Source organism: Myxine glutinosa, chromosome 4 (genome assembly GCF_964187855.1).
Source record: "Myxine glutinosa chromosome 4, kmMyxGlut1.1, whole genome shotgun sequence".
Lineage (NCBI taxonomy): Eukaryota > Metazoa > Chordata > Myxini > Myxiniformes > Myxinidae > Myxine > Myxine glutinosa.
In genome coordinates this window covers 38,087,511-38,109,574 of record NC_136264.1, presented here as the reverse complement: position 1 = coordinate 38,109,574, position 22,064 = coordinate 38,087,511, and the positions used below count along the sequence as shown (strand labels likewise).

Genomic DNA, 22,064 nt, shown 5'->3' with positions numbered 1-22,064 from the left:
TATAGCAAAGCTGCACACTTGCTTTGTCCTTGATATATGATGCTTTCTCTTCTATTTGATTATTTTGTGATTACCAACACTTTCTTTCCCCAGACCTGGTACCTAAAGATGTTGTGGCAGCGTGGCTGCAGTACTTCCGCAGCGAACTTCCTACTGTTGTGTTTAAAGCCAGCACGCAAACCCAAGCTCACCATTTGGTGAGACCTCTTTCTTGCTTCCTGTATCACTGCATGGCTTCCTTCTTCCCAAGTACACTCATCTGGTTTTGGAGATGGTAATAGGCTATCAAGGATAACATCTTGAATCAGCACTTTGGGAAGATTTATCATTAGGCGAAGCTTGTAACAGCTTTCCTTTAACCAGTTATTTGGGGGAAATGTCTTTGATATATTAATTTAATAAACATTTAATTAATGAGATTTGCCCGATTTTCTGCTGGAATTCTTATTTTTCACAAAACTTTGTGATATTGACGTGACCCAAAAATGGAGAAATTGTTGCTGGAGATTCTGGTGATGCTAATTGAATCTCAAATGGCACCTACGTTCCTCCTTTTCTGTATGAGAATTGTTAAACTTTCCACGACTTTTAATAAGTTGCATAAAGTAATATTGATATGAGAACATAAAATAAAACATAGTCACTCGGAACATCGGATCCTACTCATTCAGGCACTTTTGATGCTCCAGTGGATCTCACAAAATGCACTTTCATCTGCAGAACTCAGTTTATGAAATTGTCGAGCTCCAGAAGCTAGCAATCCAAACCCTTACCTAGAACGGCACACGGTAGAGAGCATACCTCCACCAGGCTGATCAGTTTATGTTTTGTATCATCCGCCAAGTTTAGTCATAACTCGTCCACAACTTTTTCAAATATCATGTTATTTTTCGCTTTTCACCCGATCTCGAAATGGTGAAGAATCACTTTAAAAATTAAATAATTATCGTATCCAAATCCATATTCAGATCTTCCCCAAAATCGAATCGATTAGTCCTTGTCACACACACACACAACCTGTTCACCAGGTTTTGTCTGAATCCATCCACAACTTTTTGAGATATCTTATTCACAGACAAACAGATAGACAGACAGACAAGGGTGAAAACATAACCTCCATCCACCTATGGTAGCAGAACTAATAAAAACTGTTTGGAGTGTTATTTGAACCCACAACTTCTGGGGATGCTCATCCAATCTTGTTACCACTAATAAAGAGCAATGTAAAAAATTATGTTTATCTTCTCATAAGAAGACATACATCCAGCATGATGACAGTTTCATCAATGGCAGGTCATTGATTTGTTGCCATGTGTGTGCACACCTGTTTGTGTACAGCAAAGGAGTCGCGTGAAACCTGTGAATGCCAGCCCAGCTCTGCTTGCTTCATCAGCCTGTGTTGGTGCCGAGGGCCTCATGAAGCTCCTCGGAAGCTACTGCCGTAATCAGGATATCCGCACAACCATCACTGTGGGAGTTATCGGTATGGTTTGCTGTTCACCTTTTTATGCTTACTGCTGGTCCATTGGTATATTGAACGCTGTTGCACTCAAGACTCGAGTCCCTTTCGGAGAGCGGAAAAGTGAGAGGGGAGTGGAAAAGAAGAGCTCATCAGTTTACTGTGTTGAGTGTTGTGCCAGTGTGCTTCATGTATACCTTGTGTTTTATCTTTTTTAATCGATGCAAGTTTTTTTTCTGCCTTTATTACCTCCATCACTGAAGGTGGGCGGGAGGTTAAGTTTTCATCCTTGTCTGTTTGTCTGTGAACAGGATATCTCAAAAATTGTGGATGGATTCGGACGAAACCTTGGTGGACAGGTTGGCTGTGCGACAAGGACGAATTGATTTGAGTTTGGTGAAAATCCGGATCTGGATCCGGATACCAGAATTTTAAAGTGATTCTTCACTATTGAGAGGGCCAAAAACGATATTCAGTCGGACCCCGCTATTCGCGGAGGGATACGTTCCTGGAAAATCCACGAATAGCGAAAACCCGCGAATAGCGGGGCATTGTTTCAATGGAAAAAGGGGGGGGAAAGGTCCCGAATCTTGAAAATCCATGAATAGAGAGGAACAAACCCGAATGGCGAGGCAAAATCTGTGAATGGTGACGCAAGTCCTGAGAATGTTGACGATAATCCGTGAAGATCGATGAAAGTCCTGGAAATGGCGAGACAAAACCCGCGAATGGCGGTGATAATCCGCGAATGGTGGTGATAATCCGCGAATGGCTGTGATAATCCGCGAATGGCTGTGATAATCCGCGAATGGCTGTGATAATCCGCGAATGGCGGTGATAATCTGCGAATGTCGATGAAAATCCGCGAATGGCGGTGATAATCTGCGAATGGCGGTGATAATCCGCGAATGGCGGTGATAATCCGCGAATGGCGGTGGTAATCCGCGAATGGCGGTGGTAATCCGCGAATGGCGGTGGTAATCCGCGAATGGCGGTGGTAATCCGCGAATGGCGGTGGTAATCCGCGAATGGCGGTGGTAATCCGCGAATGGCGGTGGTAATCCGCGAATGGCGGTGGTAATCCGCGAATGGCGGTGGTAATCCGCGAATGGCGGTGGTAATCCGCGAATGGCGGTGGTAATCCGCGAATGGCGGTGATAATCCGCGAATGGCGGTGATAATCCGCGAATGGCGGTGATAATCAGCGAATGGCTGTGATAATCTGCGAATGGCGGTGATAATCCGCGAATGGCTGTGATAATCCACGAATGGCGGTGATAATCTGCGAATGTCGATGAAAATCCACGATGGTCGATGAAAATCCCGTGAATGTATGCCACGGCATTGTTTCAATGGGGAAAAGGGTCGTTCGGTTAGGTTCCCGGCGGTTCCTGATCCAGAGAGGAAATTTTTTAAAGTTTAAAATGTTTTCGACTACAAATGCACATTATTACAGTTTTAAAAAAATGCTTCCAAAAAAATCAAAAAAACCACAACACCAGGTACAGGGCCATTTCCAATTTATTGAAGGAATGCGCTTACAGTTTATCAAAAGTGCTTATCCATACCGTACCGTGAAAGTAAAAAAAACACAACACCATCATGTACCGTTAAAAAAAATTTATTTTACAAACACCCAACTATCAAATGATGATGGTGATGAATTAAAATCCCAAGAATTCCTCGAACTTTGAGGGCAACCCAAATGATGGTGCAGCAAAATCGTGCACCAAGGGAGAGGTAGGAGAAGGTGAGAATGCTGGTGAGGACGCTGGTGATCTTGAGGTGGAGGGAGCATGGCTGAAGAAATGGGTTCTGGGGAGCTGCCTGACACATTCGATGCAACTCTTTGTAGGGGAGCAGCAAATCATCCAAGCCCCTCTTGAAATTGAGGTACCTCACCATGACTGGGTAAGCATCTTGCACCCTGTCGACAATCGCCCACATGTCCCGCAGCAACTCGCCAGGAACTGGACTGTGAGGTTGGACCTCGGCCTCTTCCTCATTACTGCCCGCTTCCGCCTCCTCCTCCTCGGAAACCTTTGGAATGGCATCCAACTCGTCCTCGATGAGCAGGTTCAGCATCATGGTTTTCAGCATGAAGTCCCTCATCTGCGTGTTGTCCTCGATCCCTATTCTGAGTCTTCTCCATCCTTTCCATGTGGACATTCCAGACATGGATGAGCACCTTCGTACTCGATACAGTGCTCGCTGAAGCTTTCTCATAAATCGCCTTATCCTTCTTCCGTATGTTGTGAATGGTGGATTCGTTGACGCCGTAATGCCTGCCAACAGAGGCTGCATTCTCTCCTCTCGAATCCCGGTCGAGCAGCTCCACTTTCTGGCTCGGGCACATCACTTTCTTATGCCTTTTGGTCGCCCACGCATCTCCGGCACTGCTCTTGCGTTTGCGAGCCATTATTGAACGATGAGCAGAGCGAGTCAAAACCACAGGTTGAAGCAATGGGACGAGAACAATGATAGAGATGGAGGACACGATCTGTATTTATATGTAGGATTGCGAGCATTGTGGGTATCTGCGGGAGCTCATTTTGTGTGGGGGATGTTATCGGATGATGCCGTATCGAGCGTATCTGCTAATTTCAATAATAGATTTAAGGAAACATTTGCATTTTATAATTCGCGGGGTTGACATGTTTTAGTCGCTGATGGAACATCCCCCGAAGCGTTTGCATTGTGTAAGATCTCTGATACCTTACTGTGAATTGCAAATTGTAATGGATTTAATGAAGCGTTTGCATTCTATAGCAAACGGAGCCCGAGCATTATCCGAGTTGACTTGTTCACACATCTCGTGGGATATCCTACGAAACTCGCTTATAGTGCGGCTAAAATTTGCACCCGAAAAAAGCCATGAAAACGCAAATCGCACAGCAGTGAATGTACGGTACTGTAGTGTACTGTATAAGCAGGTCATGCTCACGGCTTGTACAAGATGTTTTTTGCATACGTCCGCCTGCTTTTTGCATGGCTGGTAAAAGATGGGTTTTAGAAATGTGTCAAGCTAGCGGCTCGTGAATTTTTTTTTCCGCGCCCTTGAAAAACCGTGAATTCGCAGAACAGGGCCACGAATAGGGAAAAAAACCCACGAATTCACGGGACATTTTTCAGAGAATAGAGAAACGCATTTTAGTATGTCGCATTTTATCAACCACAAATACGTATATATCGAATCCGCGAATAACGGAGTCCGAATGTATAGCATGATATTTCAAAAAATTGTTGGGCCCTATATGTTTTACTGTATCAGCCATTGCATGGCGGAGGTATGCGTTCTACCGAGTGACCTTTTAGTTACCTTCGCCAGAGGAGAGGGTATTGCATTTGGGTCTTTCTGTTACCTGCCAAATCAGATTTTTCAAGTATATGGATTGGTCTTGTGCGTTATTCTGTTTGTTTGTCTGTCAATCGCCTACAGGTCACAATTTTAAACCGATCTTCACAAAACCTCACCAGATGGTAGAGTTGGTCATAAGGAAGAAGCCTATTGATTTTGAGGTCAAAGGTCATCTTGAGGTCAAGTTTCTATAAATTTTATTTTTCATCTGATTGGTGTTGTTTGGTGTTCATTGGTGTTCATTTCAACCCTGGTGTTGGCTTAGCGGTTAGGGTGCCGGCTTGGGATCCTAGGGTCCTGGGTTCGAATCCCGGACGATCACTAAATTAACGCCAGGGGGGTTGACTCAGCCTGTCATCCTTCTGAGGTCAGCAAATTGAGTACCAGCTTGCTGGGATGAATGATCCCGGTGTGTACCCCGGTTTAGAATAGGTATACCGTATCCCTGCATATCGTAAGAGGCGACTAAGGGTTGGCGTCAGGAAGGGCATCCGGCCATAAAAACATTGCCTCAAACAGGGAACCATGATTGTCATGGGGCCCGCAAGGCTAACCCCCGCTCTAGCGGGGAAAATGGCCTTAAAACGATCATTCATATATATTTCTATCTGATTGATTTGAAAATTTAACAGCATTTGCATATTGAGGCACTAAATGTGGAAACCAACTATTTTTGAGGTCAAAGGATGAAAGGTCAAACTTCCAAGGTCATCAATTTTCATCTGAAAAACGGTCAATTTTCATCCGATTGATTTTGAAGATTAAACAGTAATTTCACAGTTCCTTACTGAATTGGGCAACCAACTATTTTAAGGTCAAAGGTCAAACTTCAAAAATCAATTTTTATCTGAAAAATCATCACTTTCATCCCATTAACTTGAAAATTAAACAGCAATTGCATAATGCCTCACTGGGTTGGGAAACAAACGATTTTTGAGGTCAAACGGTCAAAGGTTAACTTAAGATCAAACTTCTAATACAAATTTTCATCTGACAATCATCAATTTTAATCCAATTGACCCGAGCTTTGATTAAGATTGTCAATTTTAATCATAATAAAAGAGACTTTGTTGTATCCATGGCAACGTTTTTTGGGGGAAGGGGGTGGATTTTGCAAGTATCGTGCTCTGCATGACATCTTCTTGTGTGTCTGTTTGTTTGTCACTCGCCTGCAGGTCACAATTCTAAACTGATCGTTATGAAACTTCACCAAGTTGTAGAGGTCGTCACAATTGAGAAGCCTATTGATTTTGAGGTCAAATATCAAACAAAGGTCGTCTGGAGGTCAAAATTCTAAAATCGCCATTTTTGATCCAATTGACTTTAAAATAAAACAGCATTTGTATATTGAGTCACTAAATTGGGAAACCTGCTGTTTTTGAGGTCAAAAGCCCAAAGGACAACTCAAGGTCAAACTTCCGATATCATTCATTTTCATCTGAAAAATCGTCAGTTTTCATCCGATTTACTTGATAATTTAACGGCATTTGCACATTGATTCATGAAATAGGGAAACCAACTATTTTGGGGTCAAAAGGTCAACTCTACGTCAAACTTCTAAGATCATCCATTTTCATCTGAAAAATCATCACTTTTCATCTTATTGACCCGATCTTTGATTGAGATCGTCAATTTTAATCTTGATGAAATGGACACTTTGATGGATCAATGGCAACCTTTTTGGGGGGGGAAAGGGGTGGATTTGGCAAGTATCGTGCTCTGCATGACGTCTTCTTGTTTGTCTTTTTGTCCGCACAGAATGTGAGCATGCTTTTCTCTGCAACCGTTGGTCCGATTGCCAAGAAATTTTCATCATAGGAGTGACTCCGCCTGTAAAACTTTTAATGATAATTATGATGTCATAGGTCACATGGTACAGGTGCCATCTTGGAGAAAACGAAAAAAAAATTCACCTCTATATCTCCAAAACCGCTCCATGGAAAAAAAGAAAGAAACATTCCTCATTGTCAAGTAATCCCCATGGGGAACATCTATTCATGATGATGTCATTGATGCCTCAATTATGACGTAATGATTAGACAAGTAGAATGCTTGATCCGATCAGTTTGACATTTATTGAGTGTGATCTACACAAAAAGTGTATGGGAGAATTAAATCGATGACATCATTGGTCACGTGGTTTGACAGCCATATTGGATTGAACATAAATCTACATCATCAATAAACCACAAACACATCAGCTAATAAACACCACACAACATATCCACACAAACACGTCCTGGCGAGGGTCTGCAATCTCTGATTGATCTTTCTAGGTTAATTATGTTATGCCTCACCCACATTTTGTTTGCCAACCATGTTTTAAAAAAAACTTGTAGCCTATTCCTTTTTAATCTCAGCTGTAGCTTTATATTCTCTTATACATATTCATTGTTCCTATTGGTGGTAACTATTTAAAAAGAAAGATTTTCTTTTGGGATTTATTTTTATGCAGTTTGGTGTGGGAGTTTAACCTCTGTGCCAAATCGACAGCTCTCCACTTTTCTGCTTCAAATTGTTATTTGACATAGATTTTCTCACCCTTAAAAGTGGATTTTCTATACTTCCTGTTTGTCTCAGGTTTCCCTAATTGTTTTTCAGGTTTCCCTAATGTTGGGAAGAGCAGCCTTATTAATAGCCTGAAACGCCAACGTTCTTGCCCGGTCGGAGCCACACCTGGAATAACCAAGTAAGAAACGACTTTTTTGTCGTCGCTTTCGGTAACCCAAGATGCGTTGTGTGTAAACACGAGGTCACTGCTTTGGCTTATAGGTTGACACATTCAGGTGGATTTTTCCATCTCCATGAATTTCCACTTTCTGTTGCATCCAGTCCTCATTGGACACTTTAAGCATATTTTTATTTCAAATACTTGATGTTGACACATGTAGTACATCACTATGGTTATAGACCACTAGTATTCGGCAATAAGATTTTGATAAAGAATGTTTCCATATACTTGAGTAAATACGCTAAGTTTTGACTTTTGGTGATGAAATTGAGCCAGGGCAGATTTAACCAGGGCAGCAGATTTAATCTGCCCAATTTTGGGCAGATTTAACTATTACCTTGTAATAGTTAAAGTGAGCTCAACAGCTCAACAGCTGCAGGAAGAGTGAGCTCAACAGCTTTGACTTCGTCCATCATTATATCATAGCTTAAAATTACTTTCATATATCCTAACTGAGGTTCATGGAGGAGTTGTTAAACAAACCATGCAAACATATGCAGACAAAGACGATAGACAACAACAATGGACTTGACAGAGAAAAGCTGGGAAATTTGGGGAAAGTGACACGACTTCCCAGGGCACTCTGGGTGCACAGCAACGCCATCTTGTGACGTGACTTTCCTCTCTGCACTCGGCCTCAGAATTCGTTCCTCCTCCCCGCGGGATGCCAACCCACCGGGTACTTTCGTGCTCTGTCCTCCAAATGCTGAACATCAAGCGAGAGTAGTATGTACATTTTTAAAGTCTTTAGTTTGATTTATCTTGCAGTCATTGACTGTAACTTGTTCTTGGTCCTGTGATGTTAGATGTATGCAGGAAGTGCATCTGGACAAACACATTAAACTGCTCGACTCCCCTGGCGTCGTGATGGGCTCTGGCGCAGGATCTAAAATCACGACTGGGGTGCTTGCCCTCCAAAACTGCTTGAAAACTGAGCAGTTAATGGACCCGGTTACCCCTGCTCTGGAAATTCTCCGACGTTGTGACCAGAGTCAGGTGACAACTGGGGAGGAGTTGAGGGAGTGGTATTTTAAAATGGTTGAACAAAGAGGATAGGTTTGAACTATCGGAGTGAAATAATGAGGTTGATTCTTATTGAGCTAAATATAGGTGTTTCTAGAAAGTGACCATAAACCCATGGGGTTTTAATTTTTATGCGTTCGCCCCCGAAGGTGGCTGGAGGCATTATCTTTTTGGGTTGTCCGTCCATCCTTCTGTTTGTCCATACGGGCTAAACCTCGTTTTCTTAGCAACCACATGTCCGATTGAGACAAAACTTTCAGAGAAGGAGTGACACCCATGCAGAATGTTTTTTTAATCATAATTGTGACATCATAGGTCACGTGGTATGGCAGCCATCTTGGAGTAAATGCAAATAATAATAAAAATATTTCTTGGAAACCGCTGAATGGAGAAATTTTAAACTTGGCACATTGTCAAGTACTCCCAATGGCAAACAAAAGCATGATAATGATGACATCATAGGTGAAGTGGTATACCAGCCAAAATGTATTAATCAATTTCTGTATCCCAAAAATCTGAAATTGCATGCACATGATCTATGACCCATTTGTATTGAAATATTAAATTTATGACATCATAGGTCACATGGTTTGGCATCCATATTGGATTTAACCTAAAACCTTCTAAAAAACATCTTCTCCCAAACCACCAAATTGATTGACTCTAAACTTTGTGTCATTGACGAGGCCTGGCAATTAAAAGATGATCATGAAAACATCATTGGTCACATGGTGTGGCAGCCATATTAGATTGAAGAAAAATATTAAATAATTATATCTGAAACCGCTTGCCCTATTGATGCGAAATTTTACAAATATCATCTAACACCACTGTTGCATATAGTTTGAAAATGATGACATCGTAGGTCATGTGGTTTGGCAGCCATCTTGGATAGAAAAATGGACGTAAATCCGATCAACATGAAACTTCACAAACATGATCCCCTACCCATACATATGCAGAGTGTACATTTTTTAAGGTCACATGTCACATGGTGTGGCAGCCATATTAGCTTGAAAGCCGATATTTTAAAAAAATCCCTTCTCCGAAATAGCTTCACCGATCAATGTGAAACCTGTCATGGCTGGTGAAAATGTGATGCTTGAAAACAGCTGAAGGAGTTTAAATCAAACTTGTTTATTTTTAGGACAGTGAAGGAGGGCATCTACCCATTGTGGGACTATGCGGAGGCATATTGGTGACACAGTCTCATTACTTTAGTTGTTTTCTGGTAGTAGGTTGTCCCAACCTCTCCACCCATTCATTTGCTCCTCTTTTTTTTCCTCCTCTTGTAGCTTCAACAACGCTATAATGTGTCATCTTGGCGTGAGCCCGCAGAATTTCTGTCTTGCTTGGCTCGAAGGCTGGGCAAGCTAAAACGAGGGGGGCGTCCTAACCTGGGTCAGGCTGCTCGTGTCCTCCTCTCAGACTGGAACAGGCAAGTAGACTGGATGTTTATTTGAAATTTTATTTAACATTTTATTTTATTTTCAAGTGTTGGTGCTCAAAACGCAGCAGTTCAGCCTTGGTACCGTGGGATTTCAGCTTTTCCGGACATTGTTGTGTGTATTGCTTGTCCACCCACCTCACCAAGGCCAGGTTAAGAGATCAGCAATGTTCTCTGTATTCCAGTAAATACTCCGATAAAATTAGGACAATGTCCCCCCCCTACTTTTCTATCCCACCTGAACATACAGTAGAACACAACTTTATCACCCGAAACGAGATGCAGATGTAATATAAGTTATTGGGAATGGCAGGGATTGGCACCACGCAATGCCGCACTGTTCCATTTTGATTTTGATGTATCACACTCTTTACAGAGGGTTGATGCTGCCGACGCATTTTCTGGACAAGTTATACTGGGTGGTTTGCCATTACCTTCCCAGCGTTGTTTGTTCATGTTATATCCGTTTAAATGCTGAGCATCAAGCAATGATGCAGCACGTACCATTTTAAAAGTCTTTGGTATGATTGGCCAGGGTTTGAACCACTGACCTCCCAAGCTCAAAGTGGATGCTCTAACCATTCCACCACCGAGTCTGGTGTTGGGTTCCATAAATAACATTTTAATTGCTCCTTTTATACTCTAAATTGATTTAAGTTTGTGACAATCCCGATCCAGACACGCAAATTTTTAAATTTTACAAATGTTTCTTCACCAATTGAGGGAGGGGGCGAAAAATGTTTCTAGTATAGCACGATATAGCACGTATCGATATAGCACGATATAGCACGTTTCTAGTATAGCACGACAAAAATGAAAAATGAATACTAGTATAGCACGATATTTCAAAAAGTTGTGGATGGATTATGACTAAACTTGGTGGGTGAGTTGGTTTGGTGACGAGAACATGGCGATAATATTTTGGTTCAGATCCGAATCCAGATCTGGCCTATCAGTGAGATACAAAACATAAACTGTTCAGCCTGGTGGAGGTATGCTCTCTCCCGAGTGACGTTCTAGTTTGAAAGAGTTTCAATGCCGATTGAAGAAGAAGAAGTCAGTGACCTTTGAAGGAAGAAGATAAGAATGTATACAAGTGAAATGGGGGGGAAACCAGCCCCGCACACGATGGAAAACATTTTTGTGTTAGCGACATTAAAATGTAAAAGTGTTGTTCTGCTGTTCTGCTGTATGTTGCTTTCTTTATATGAAGTTTGTTTGCATTAATTCAACCCCTCCCCTCCCTCAAACTCCGCCCCTAATTCAACCTCTCCCCTTCGCCTTAAAATATCCACTTTTGAATATATACATGTCTTGTCTTTTAAAAATAATGTAGCTTGCACAGAGTCATTTAAAGCCATGGATTAACAGCAGAGATTCCAGGAATCTTAAATCTTTGATTTTCTGTAGTGTGCTTGAGTGTGTGTTCCCTGGAATGACAAAACACTCGTGTTTGTGTTTTTGTAGTGGACGCATCTCCTTCTACACGCACCCTCCTGAGGTGCACACTTTGCCAAGTTACCTGAGTGCTGAGATTGTAACGGAACTGAGTCAAGCTTTCGACATTGATTCTCTGATAGCTGACGATGGAGCTTTGTTTGACAGTAAGAATTGTCACTGCAATGCTTGATATTGTTTGTTTGTGTGAGGAGTGGCTGAGCCATCTTACATGCAAAGATTTCTGGTATGTTTCAATGACAACAGAGAAATTGATGCATTTAATGGGATTTGATCTTCAAATCAATAGTTTATTGTAATCTATAGGTGTGTGTGTGTGTGTGTGTGTGTGTGTGTGTGTGTGTGTGTGTGTGTGTGTGTGTGTGTGTGTGTGTGTGTGTGTGTGTGTGTGTGTGTGTGTGTGTGTGTGTGTGTGTGTGTGTGTGTGTGTGTGTGTGTGTGTGTGTGTGTGTGTGTGTGTGTGTGTGTGTGTGTGTGTGTGTATATATATATATATATATATATTGTTATGAATTTGGTAATGCAACATCTAGAGCTAGGTAGATCTGAATAGGTAGGTATTCGGCTGTCGTGACAGGGACTCTACATGTAATAAGTTATTGATGTTCAGGCGGTTGTCGGGGTAAGATGTATGAGTGTGGATCTACCTGGAGGTCCGAGTGTTAAATAGTGAGGGATTAAAGGTAACGCCCCTGTGAGTATCACCTAGTAATCAAACCTTTGTCCATTATGGCACTGCAAACCACATAAACATTAGTTAGGTCCTTAGCGCAACATTAAATAATCCCCTTTCCCTGACAAGGACTTCGTATTAAATTGACAGGAAACCAGGTCAAAAACACCACCACAATTGGCCGCCACCGTGTACACCTCCAAAGGCCTACAAACCTGGCCGGCACGTGTTATGCCAGGACCGCAGGGTCGCGTAACGGGGGAGATGTCAGGAGTCGCGGGAGGCTTTGATTGGCTGAGGAGTGCGCAATGTGACGTCATCGGCCACCAATATAGGCGACGGTCGGACGCCATTTCAGGAGTTGAGTCGCAAGTCACACGGAGCTAGTTCGCCAGTTGAGTTGAGTTCGTGGCAGGCACTGGCAGACGCAGGCAGGCACCAGAGAGTTGAGCGGTGGTGGAGAGTTGGAGAGGACACGCCATTCCAGTCGCAGTTCGAGTGCAGTTCGGGTTGTAGGGAGTCGCAGGAGACACACGAGAGCACACCCAGTTGGCACTGAGCAGTTCGTTGGCACTTGGCTGCCAGCACTCCCGCGTCGTCGAGTCGAGTGGAGTTGAAAGGAGTCCTTCCTGTCCCTGGTCAAGTGGAGCCGCTGGCCTGCGTCGGACGCGTGGTGCTTGGAGCGAGGGGCCTCGTGGTGTGCGATCGGGCCGGAAGGAGCGGTGCTGGACACCAACAATACAAGACGACAAAGACAGATAAGCCCGATCTCCGCGTATATTTTGAACGACGGGACGTGTTATTTTCGTGATTAATCTCCCTCGTTTGTGTTTGCCGTCAGTCGTGTGGGGACGTCCCGATTTAGGTTTATTAGAGTTATTAGATTTACCGGCGGGCTTTTTCACTGGCTTTACTTTTCCTAATAAACCCTTATATTACTTTTTGTACATAATATCTGAACGCAGTTTTCCTGGGTGTTTGATTTTAATAGATAAGGTTGCGGAGCCTTCGCTGCGCCCCGCCATTCCGCGCGTTGGTGTTGAACTTGAGTCCGCCATTGAGTGTTCGCCTCGGGAGTTAAAGTCTCGCAAATCGGTCATCCGTAACTGTGGTGTTAATCACAGTTGCGTAACAAGTGGTGTCAGGAGTGTGGGATTCGAATCCGTCGGACAAATTTTTTGTACGCGGCGAGACATCGACACGGTCGGGCGTACATTGCGTCCGACGTTCGAACGCAAAATTTGGATAGGCGAGGCGGAGAAATTTAATAATCAATTGGGCATACGGAGCGCGATATCGCGTCTTCGTCAAATTTAAATTGTGTTTTTGGAATTGAAATAAATACGCGCGCGGGGAACGACCTTCCGAAAAGCGGATGTCGGAGGTCGACGAGATGGAAGTACGCAGCGAGGCCTCCGTCAGCGTTGGGAGTGAGCCGGAAATAGGGGAGTTTGATGCAGAGGTGAGCCTTGGAACCTCCCTCGTCCCGAGCACCAACTTATCCCCCTCCCCCACCGGGGAGTCGGGAGCAGTAGGAACGGCCCCGACAACCGACCAGATGTTGGGTCAATTGCTTCGAAAAATTGACGGGCTGGAAAATAAAATGAGTAAGGAATGGAGGGAAGGAATAAAGGAAATGAGTGATCGATTGAGTATTAAAATGAATGGGCTGGCAAATAAAATGGGAATTGCACAGGGAATGGCAATTGAAGTAAATGGGGAGACCGCAGGTCCACAGGTGGATGGGGAATGTCCACAGGTGGATGGGGAATGTCCACAGGTGGATGGGGAATGTGTACAGGTAGAGGGGGAATGCCTGCAGGTAAACGTGGAGAGTCCACAGGTGAGCGGGGAAGGAAATTTGGAATGTGAGAGTTGTAATGGGGAATGTTTCCCACATTCTGGCCTGGTTGTTTATCGGGACCGTGTGGATGTCACAACACCCCAACCGGGGGATGAATTTGGAATTGTGCAGCACCAGGGCGGTGGTGCGGAGCAAGAGGGGGTAGAGTTTTTGGGGGTCCATGCGATAGAGCCGGACCGGGTATTTATTGGGGATATTGATCAAAGCCTGGCGGGGCCAGGAATGATTTCTAATGATGATGATGAGGATGATTTGATCCAGCGGCTGGAGACCTGTGACAGTCCCATGGAGGTAGAGCTTGTTCAGGCCCAAAGGAGTCTGGGGGAAGAGGTGAGTTGGTCCGAGGAGGTGGTTGGAATGACCAAGGGGACGCTCACTGTACACTGCTATTTGGAAACAGAGGCTCCAAAATTGGACAACCAGTTGGGGGAGTGTGTTGGCTCCGGGCTGGATTTGGATCTTGGAGGATCGGGAGATAGAGCTTCTGGAGATTTGGTCCCTGTAGGGAATTTGGATCAACTGCAGGGAGGGGCAGAACAACCGGTGGTAGAGGTTGTTCCCTGCAGCTGCGGGTTGGCAATGGGAATGAAAATTTGTAAAATAAAATGTAAAATAAAATTACAATGGGAAATTGATTTGGAGCAGCCATGGTGGGGATTGGTCCCCGGGCTGCGGGATCTGGACATGGAGAGGTCATGGGTGATGGCCTCGGGCAAAAGTTGCCCCTTTCAAAATTTGGGTATGCCAGCCAGCTGGGGGGCTGTGATGGCGAGATTTGGACGTGGGGTCCAGCCTTGGGTGTCGAGGTACGACCTGGGTCCCACGGGGGGTCTGGTGGAGTGTGGCGTCCCTTGTCCGTCGGGGCGCCGTCCGAGCTGGTGGCTCGGGCCGGCAGGGTCACCGGACCCTGGTGGGGGTTAAGACCTCCAGGGAGGTCCGAGGTGGTTTCTCAAGCCTGGGATGGCAAATATTGAGGACCACTAGGGGGAGGTGTTGTGGGTCGCGCTTTGGTGGTGGCACTGTGGACGGCCAACTTGGGACTGATGTGGTGACCACCCGGGCATGCGGCCTGGCACTCTCCTCCAGGGACTCTGGGACAACCAGCATGTGGTGACCTGGCATGGTGGTTGGTCTATGGACGCGGGTCAAACCGAATGGACAGGGATGGAGATAGCCTGCCGGACAACCATTGGGGCATCTGTGGAACGTGATGGTGTGAGTGACCTTCCACAGATGCTCCGTTATGATTTATGGACTCTCGGGTTGGGAAGAGAGCCATGGGGATGTGAATCGGGAGATGTGTAACGCGCCGAGCATATGGGCCATGCTCGGCTGGCATGTGTATGGCAAAGCATCCTTCTTTGGTGAGGTGAGTGAAATGTGACAAATGGTTGGCATGGGTAATCTGTGGGTTAGATGGAAATTTAAGGGTGGATTTTGAAATGCCATGGTGGACACTGTACAGTGACGCCATTATTGATCCAGGTGTGTAGACCAAAGTGTTGGAGGCTGTGATGAAATTAATAGGGTAGCAAGACACAGCTTTCAACTGGTGGCGGGGGCAACTGTGCTGATATTTGGGACGCAGGATGATGGGGATGTAGTTGTGTAGCCTGGGGGTCAACGTGGTGCTGTGCGTGTCCGAGGTGTGTGGACCATGTCTTCTGGGTGGGTCTCCTGGTGGAGCATGGCTGTTGACTGGACCTTGGTGTGGTCAAGTGTGGGTGAGCACTGGGGGGCTGCAGTTCTGTAGTCGGACTGGGGGATGATGGGGAGGTGCAGGGGACGTGGCTGTAGGGATGCCACGCACTGCGACCGTGCCCCCCAGGGCCGAGGTTGTGTGTGCGGTAGTGTGTGTTGTGGCAGCAAGTGCTCACCACATTGGCCAGCTGGGGCTGCTGCAGCTGTGTTCCTCGCAGGGGGGCCGAAGGATGGATGGTGGGTCGCACCCTTATGGACACTCATGGGCCATGTTGGCGTTTTGACTGCTCACCTTGTCCCGGTGACCCTTGCACGGTAGAGGTGCAGAGCTGTCGTGGCCACAGGTAGTTGTGTAGTGATGATCACCGTTGGATGCGGATCCACATACCTGCCAGTGTAGTGGGGACAAAAGAGAAATTTGGAAGTATTTGGTAGGCCCAATGTGAAATTTTGGGATTGTGAAGGGTGGATGACACTCTTGGACCTGACCAACCTGCAACTACCTGCACTTGAGGTGAGTGTTTTGAGGAGTACTGTCCCAGGCTTCAGGATTTGCTTTGGGAAATTGGGGACATGTAATTTGGAGTTGGGAGGTGAGAGCGAGTGATGACATGGCCGGTGAGGGGATGGAATGGGAGCCACAGTGTCTTGTGGGTGGCGTATGTTTTTGTATTGTGGTTACGTGTTTTGATGTGGTCGTGAGAGTGGAACCTGGAGAGTGTGTGATGATTATTGGAGATAATGAGGGGCGATAATTGTGCTTTTTGGAAATGTGCTAATGGAAATGTGTAAGGATTCAATGATTCGAACTGTGAAGGGGGATTTCACATGTGGCAGGCCATCGCAAGCCTTGTAACACCTTTTACACCATCTATGGAATTGTACTGAATTGTGCTGAGTTGTGTGGAGAATTGAATGGCAGCGGGGGAGGAAGTGTGTTTTGGGGTCTTGTGGGTGGGGAAGGTGTGTGTGTCCGCAGGTACAGAGCAAGCTCTGAGGAGCGATGCCTGCGGGCCCCCCTCTGCGGCAATTACCCCTGGCAGCCGGTGGTAACTGGAAATTGGAGCTCGTCGGTGGAGGGTCTGGTTGGGCGCCGCGGGGTGAGGAAGTCCCCCGGTGACCCGTGTTGCTGCGCGAAAGCAGGAGGCAAAGGAGCCTGGTGTGTGTGGAGACCCTCACCGGCGAGGTAACGGCGGAAAGGGGCTGTTGGGCTGTCATGGGGCCAAGAGGTAAAGGGGGGGGGGGGCAATGAACTTGTAAGTCGGTTGACTTGTTTTTGGGACTGCGGGCACCACAGCCTGATGCGCCCCCACCATCTTTTTGTGCGGTACCTCCCCGCTGCCTAGTTGAGGAATGCACACACACGTGAATGACATCAATGCCATGGTCCTGCAGGGGGTGTATTGAAGAAGAACCTTATTGATTTTTGAAATGCCTTGATGACCTATGGAATGAGAATGAGTGGTTAAGGGGTCTGTGTAGCATGAATGTGGGCGAAATCCACCGAGCCGTGTCACTCACCTGTAACATCTGGACAGGGCCGTGGAAAAATTTAGGGGGATGCATTGGGGATGGCCCCGCAGGTAAGGTTGTGTCTTGTGGCATCCACCGGGGGACGCGGTCTGTAGACCGGGGTATGTACAAAGGTTAGAGTTTTGAGTTTTGGAAAGATGGTTAAGTTTTGTGGTTAAGTTAGTGTTGTGTGTTGTTGTTTCCTCCCTCCACAGGAACAACGAAGAAGATGTACATACTTGCATGATGGTTAAGGGGTTCAGCATGTTAAGGAAGTGTAGGTAGGTAGTCCGACTCACTTCCCACAGCCCTTCCTGATTTATTTCATAGGTTAATTAAGTGTGTGACAGTAAGTGTGAAGGCTGGAATGGTAGCCCTGCGGTGAACCTTGCAGGAGCTACGGTTCCAGGGGGGGGGCTGTGTTATGAATTTGGTAATGCAACATCTAGAGCTAGGTAGATCTGAATAGGTAGGTATTCGGCTGTCGTGACAGGGACTCTACATGTAATAAGTTATTGATGTTCAGGCGGTTGTCGGGGTAAGATGTATGAGTGTGGATCTACCTGGAGGTCCGAGTGTTAAATAGTGAGGGATTAAAGGTAACGCCCCTGTGAGTATCACCTAGTAATCAAACCTTTGTCCATTATGGCACTGCAAACCACATAAACATTAGTTAGGTCCTTAGCGCAACATTAAATAATCCCCTTTCCCTGACAAGGACTTCGTATTAAATTGACAGGAAACCAGGTCAAAAACACCACCACAATTGGCCGCCACCGTGTACACCTCCAAAGGCCTACAAACCTGGCCGGCACGTGTTATGCCAGGACCGCAGGGTCGCGTAACGGGGGAGATGTCAGGAGTCGCGGGAGGCTTTGATTGGCTGAGGAGTGCGCAATGTGACGTCATCGGCCACCAATATAGGCGACGGTCGGACGCCATTTCAGGAGTTGAGTCGCAAGTCACACGGAGCTAGTTCGCCAGTTGAGTTGAGTTCGTGGCAGGCACTGGCAGACGCAGGCAGGCACCAGAGAGTTGAGCGGTGGTGGAGAGTTGGAGAGGACACGCCATTCCAGTCGCAGTTCGAGTGCAGTTCGGGTTGTAGGGAGTCGCAGGAGACACACGAGAGCACACCCAGTTGGCACTGAGCAGTTCGTTGGCACTTGGCTGCCAGCACTCCCGCGTCGTCGAGTCGAGTGGAGTTGAAAGGAGTCCTTCCTGTCCCTGGTCAAGTGGAGCCGCTGGCCTGCGTCGGACGCGTGGTGCTTGGAGCGAGGGGCCTCGTGGTGTGCGATCGGGCCGGAAGGAGCGGTGCTGGACACCAACAATACAAGACGACAAAGACAGATAAGCCCGATCTCCGCGTATATTTTGAACGACGGGACGTGTTATTTTCGTGATTAATCTCCCTCGTTTGTGTTTGCCGTCAGTCGTGTGGGGACGTCCCGATTTAGGTTTATTAGAGTTATTAGATTTACCGGCGGGCTTTTTCACTGGCTTTACTTTTCCTAATAAACCCTTATATTACTTTTTGTACATAATATCTGAACGCAGTTTTCCTGGGTGTTTGATTTTAATAGATAAGGTTGCGGAGCCTTCGCTGCGCCCCGCCATTCCGCGCGTTGGTGTTGAACTTGAGTCCGCCATTGAGTGTTCGCCTCGGGAGTTAAAGTCTCGCAAATCGGTCATCCGTAACTGTGGTGTTAATCACAGTTACGCGACAATATATATATATATATATATATATATATATATATATATATATTGTTACAGACGTGGCTTAGATGTTAGTTTACCGAGCGGTTTTGGTATGACCACGTCTGCACAAGTTACCGATTATACTCGACGTTGACGAAGCCGCGCCACGCTGGCTCAATAAGAAAAAGAAGACACCCGGCTGGGTTATAAAATGACGACACCAGGGATACGGTTCTCAAGACCTCCGGAGGAGATTATATTCGTTACGGAAAAGGTTAGATTACAGGGGCTAGAGGTACAACATAGAAAGACAAGCACTTAGACACAATCTTATATTATTCCCCAACAGACGACAGGCAAACGGGACAACGGCTGACTCACACGGGGGTTGATGGAAAGGACAGGCGGGTAGCGATGGCTCCAGGTGCACCTGTGCTCAAAGGTTAGAATCGACCCGGTCCGGTCCAGAGATGCGGGGAGGTCTCGTCGCAGCGCTCAGAGGTGACGTTCTTTCTCAGGCGGGTTCTCTTCCTCTCAGCGGTCATAGGCAAGGCAACGTTCTTTCTCCAGCTGGGGGCGCATCTCACGTCACGTCCGCTACGTGGCCGCGTATATCCGGCGGGGAGTGACACGCCCTCGGCTCGTTAGCTCCGCCTCGTGGAATCGGCACGTTGCTTCTCATTGGGTGCGTGCGGGGGGGTTTACCAGGCTCCGCCCTTGACGAGGAGCTGACAAGGAGCCCCTTCGTGGTAACCCCGTGGAGCGCATGGTCTGGAGCGCATCGTCTGGAGCGCATTGTCGATGGCGGCGAACCGAGCCGGTGGGAGGACGCACACCCCCCCCCGCGCAGCGCCGTGCCCCTCTGTTGTTGTAGACGGGGAAGAAGATGGGAGGAGGTATGGGAAAGGTCCTAAACTCACTACTGATGCCATATAATCACATTCTGGTGCAACGAAGAGTCATAATTAATGGAGACGAGGCCTTAACTGACATAGAATAAGAATAACTAGGAAGATGTCCGAAAGTTGTCTACGTGTGGTGCGGTGGACCTGGGCACGACATTTAATGGGGGAATAAGGGGAAGGTCGGCTCTACTGAGTGTTATTTACATGCAATGGGACTAGGGAATGGGGGATTGGGGAAAGTTGGGGAGTATTGGAGAAATAGGGGAATATTTACAAGCGGATATGGAGGCCAAATTCCATATTCGCAACATTGCACCCTTCTCTACCCTCGGGGCGTCCCGACCCGATAAATTTTTACCTACTTTAGTGTGGCACGCAATGTAGTTCCCTCTACTATTAACTCTACCCTGAGTGCGACAGTTTTACAGATATTCACAAATGAGTAAATATGTCCCCCTGCGACGTTGCACCCTTCTCCTCACAGAAACACACCCACAGGATAACCGAATCCGGAAAGAATTCTCAAACTAAACATACAGCCGGTAGGGAGCATTATTTACAAGATTACGCTGATATCTACACTACGATCCAGGACCTGTCTTTGGAGGAACACATGCAGATGTTATGCATAGAGAGAGCGCGCTTGCCAGCATCGATACACCAACCCACGAGTGCTCTGTGGCCGACGGCCTTTAATAACGTGCAGAGCACCCTTTCCCAGCATCAAAAGCACCACCCCACCACCAATTGGTGCAGTCACCATTGTTCATTGGAATAAAAATAAATTCGACAACCCCTAACCCTGCAGGTGTCTCTTGCTCTTCTTGTGGTGCACTTGGTGTTAACTAAAAGTGGTTCACCTGTATGGCATAGGTGCCACGTTGACCCATAGGTCCATCCCCGGGTGGTGCTTGGCCGCAAACGAACTGCGGTCCATTGTGGGTGGCCACAAACATTGCGGTCCATATGGTGTATCGATCCCGGCAGCAAACAGCGAAAGTGCAGGCCCACAACTGCGCAGCCAGCACCTCTCTCTCCTCTCTCTCTACCCCAAAGCCAGATCCTCGGAGGTGGGAGACAAAAGAAGCAGACAAGTGAGTAAGGTGGTAAGGGCGCAAAAGTGCACGCAATGTAAGGTGATGCACACTGGGGGCACATGGGAACCAGGTGAGACAGGTACGTTCCTATCGTACGCCCCCCCCCCCACCAGGTAACCTACATGGCCCCTCCCTTACCCCTTACTGTATCCACAAAACACAACACTACCCATAAACATCTACTTTACAAATCAGCAAACATCCCTACTGTCTTCCCCGTTCCTCCCATATACCAAATTCGTCTTCTCTCCCTCCTAACCAATCAAATTTGCCATTTTCAACTCTCATTAAAATTTGCCATCTCCAACTCAACATCATAATTTGCCATTACCAATTCATCATCAGTCCCTCCTAGGGAGGGAGAGATGGAATCACCCCAATGTCTCATCCACGTCGTGATGCGTCTCACAAATCCACACAGCGATTCATCTCCTGCAACAAAACAAAGAAAACACAGGTGTGGAGTCATCATCATCACCACAGGTAAGTGGCTGCGTATGGTGCGACAGGTTCTTCAATCCTAACTATTTCCTAAATGACTTTAACAACTTTACACTACCCGGGGTCTTTCTCCGGCCAAACCATTGGCCCTCTTACACTATGGGTTCTAAAAACCAATTCCCATTGGCCAAACTGTGGTGCTCTTCAATTTGGGGTCTCACTCCCCCGATTCATCTCCCGGTGCCCTCGCACAATTTCTGGGCTGTGGCGTGTACCTCTCCCAGTGGGTCTACCCACCTGCACACCTCCACCACTGCAGTTGCCTCCGAGCTTACCTGCTCCTTACCCTAACCTAACTACCTGGGGAAGGCCCTCTGGCACTCTCCCCACTCGGTGCCCTCTCTGGCACGGGGCTGCCCGATCCACACCCGGGATCCTCAGGCACCCACTCACAACTACCGGCTCCCAGAGCCCACCTGCGGCCTCACCTGGCCGACATCCTCACAGTGGTGGAGTGCCCAACCAACTACACACACTAACAGGCTACACGCCCAGCCATTTCCACAACACTAATGCACCCATCCACAACACCATTCTGCCACCGCACCACAAATGCCAATATCCAACCACAATTTACCTGTACCCTCTACCTAACACTTACACTACCCGCCCCGGGTACTCGTGAAAGGGGTCCACT

At 46.7% G+C, this 22,064-nt stretch overlaps 1 protein-coding gene across 2 annotated transcripts in view; it reads left to right on the top strand.

Annotated features, from left to right (window-relative positions):
• GNL3L (G protein nucleolar 3 like) overlaps positions 1-22,064 on the top strand; it is a 102,018-nt gene that overhangs the window by 25,469 nt on the left and 54,485 nt on the right. For both annotated transcript variants that reach the window (XR_013623044.1, XM_068112183.2), the window contains exons 7-12: positions 94-197; positions 1,339-1,483; positions 7,419-7,506; positions 8,355-8,544; positions 9,867-10,009; positions 11,486-11,622. Coding sequence is in view for 1 of the 2 variants with exons in the window: in XM_068112183.2 (XP_067968284.2) it covers positions 94-197; positions 1,339-1,483; positions 7,419-7,506; positions 8,355-8,544; positions 9,867-10,009; positions 11,486-11,622 (807 nt within the window). In the remaining variant the exon portion in view is untranslated. The remainder of the gene's footprint in view (positions 1-93; positions 198-1,338; positions 1,484-7,418; positions 7,507-8,354; positions 8,545-9,866; positions 10,010-11,485; positions 11,623-22,064) is intronic.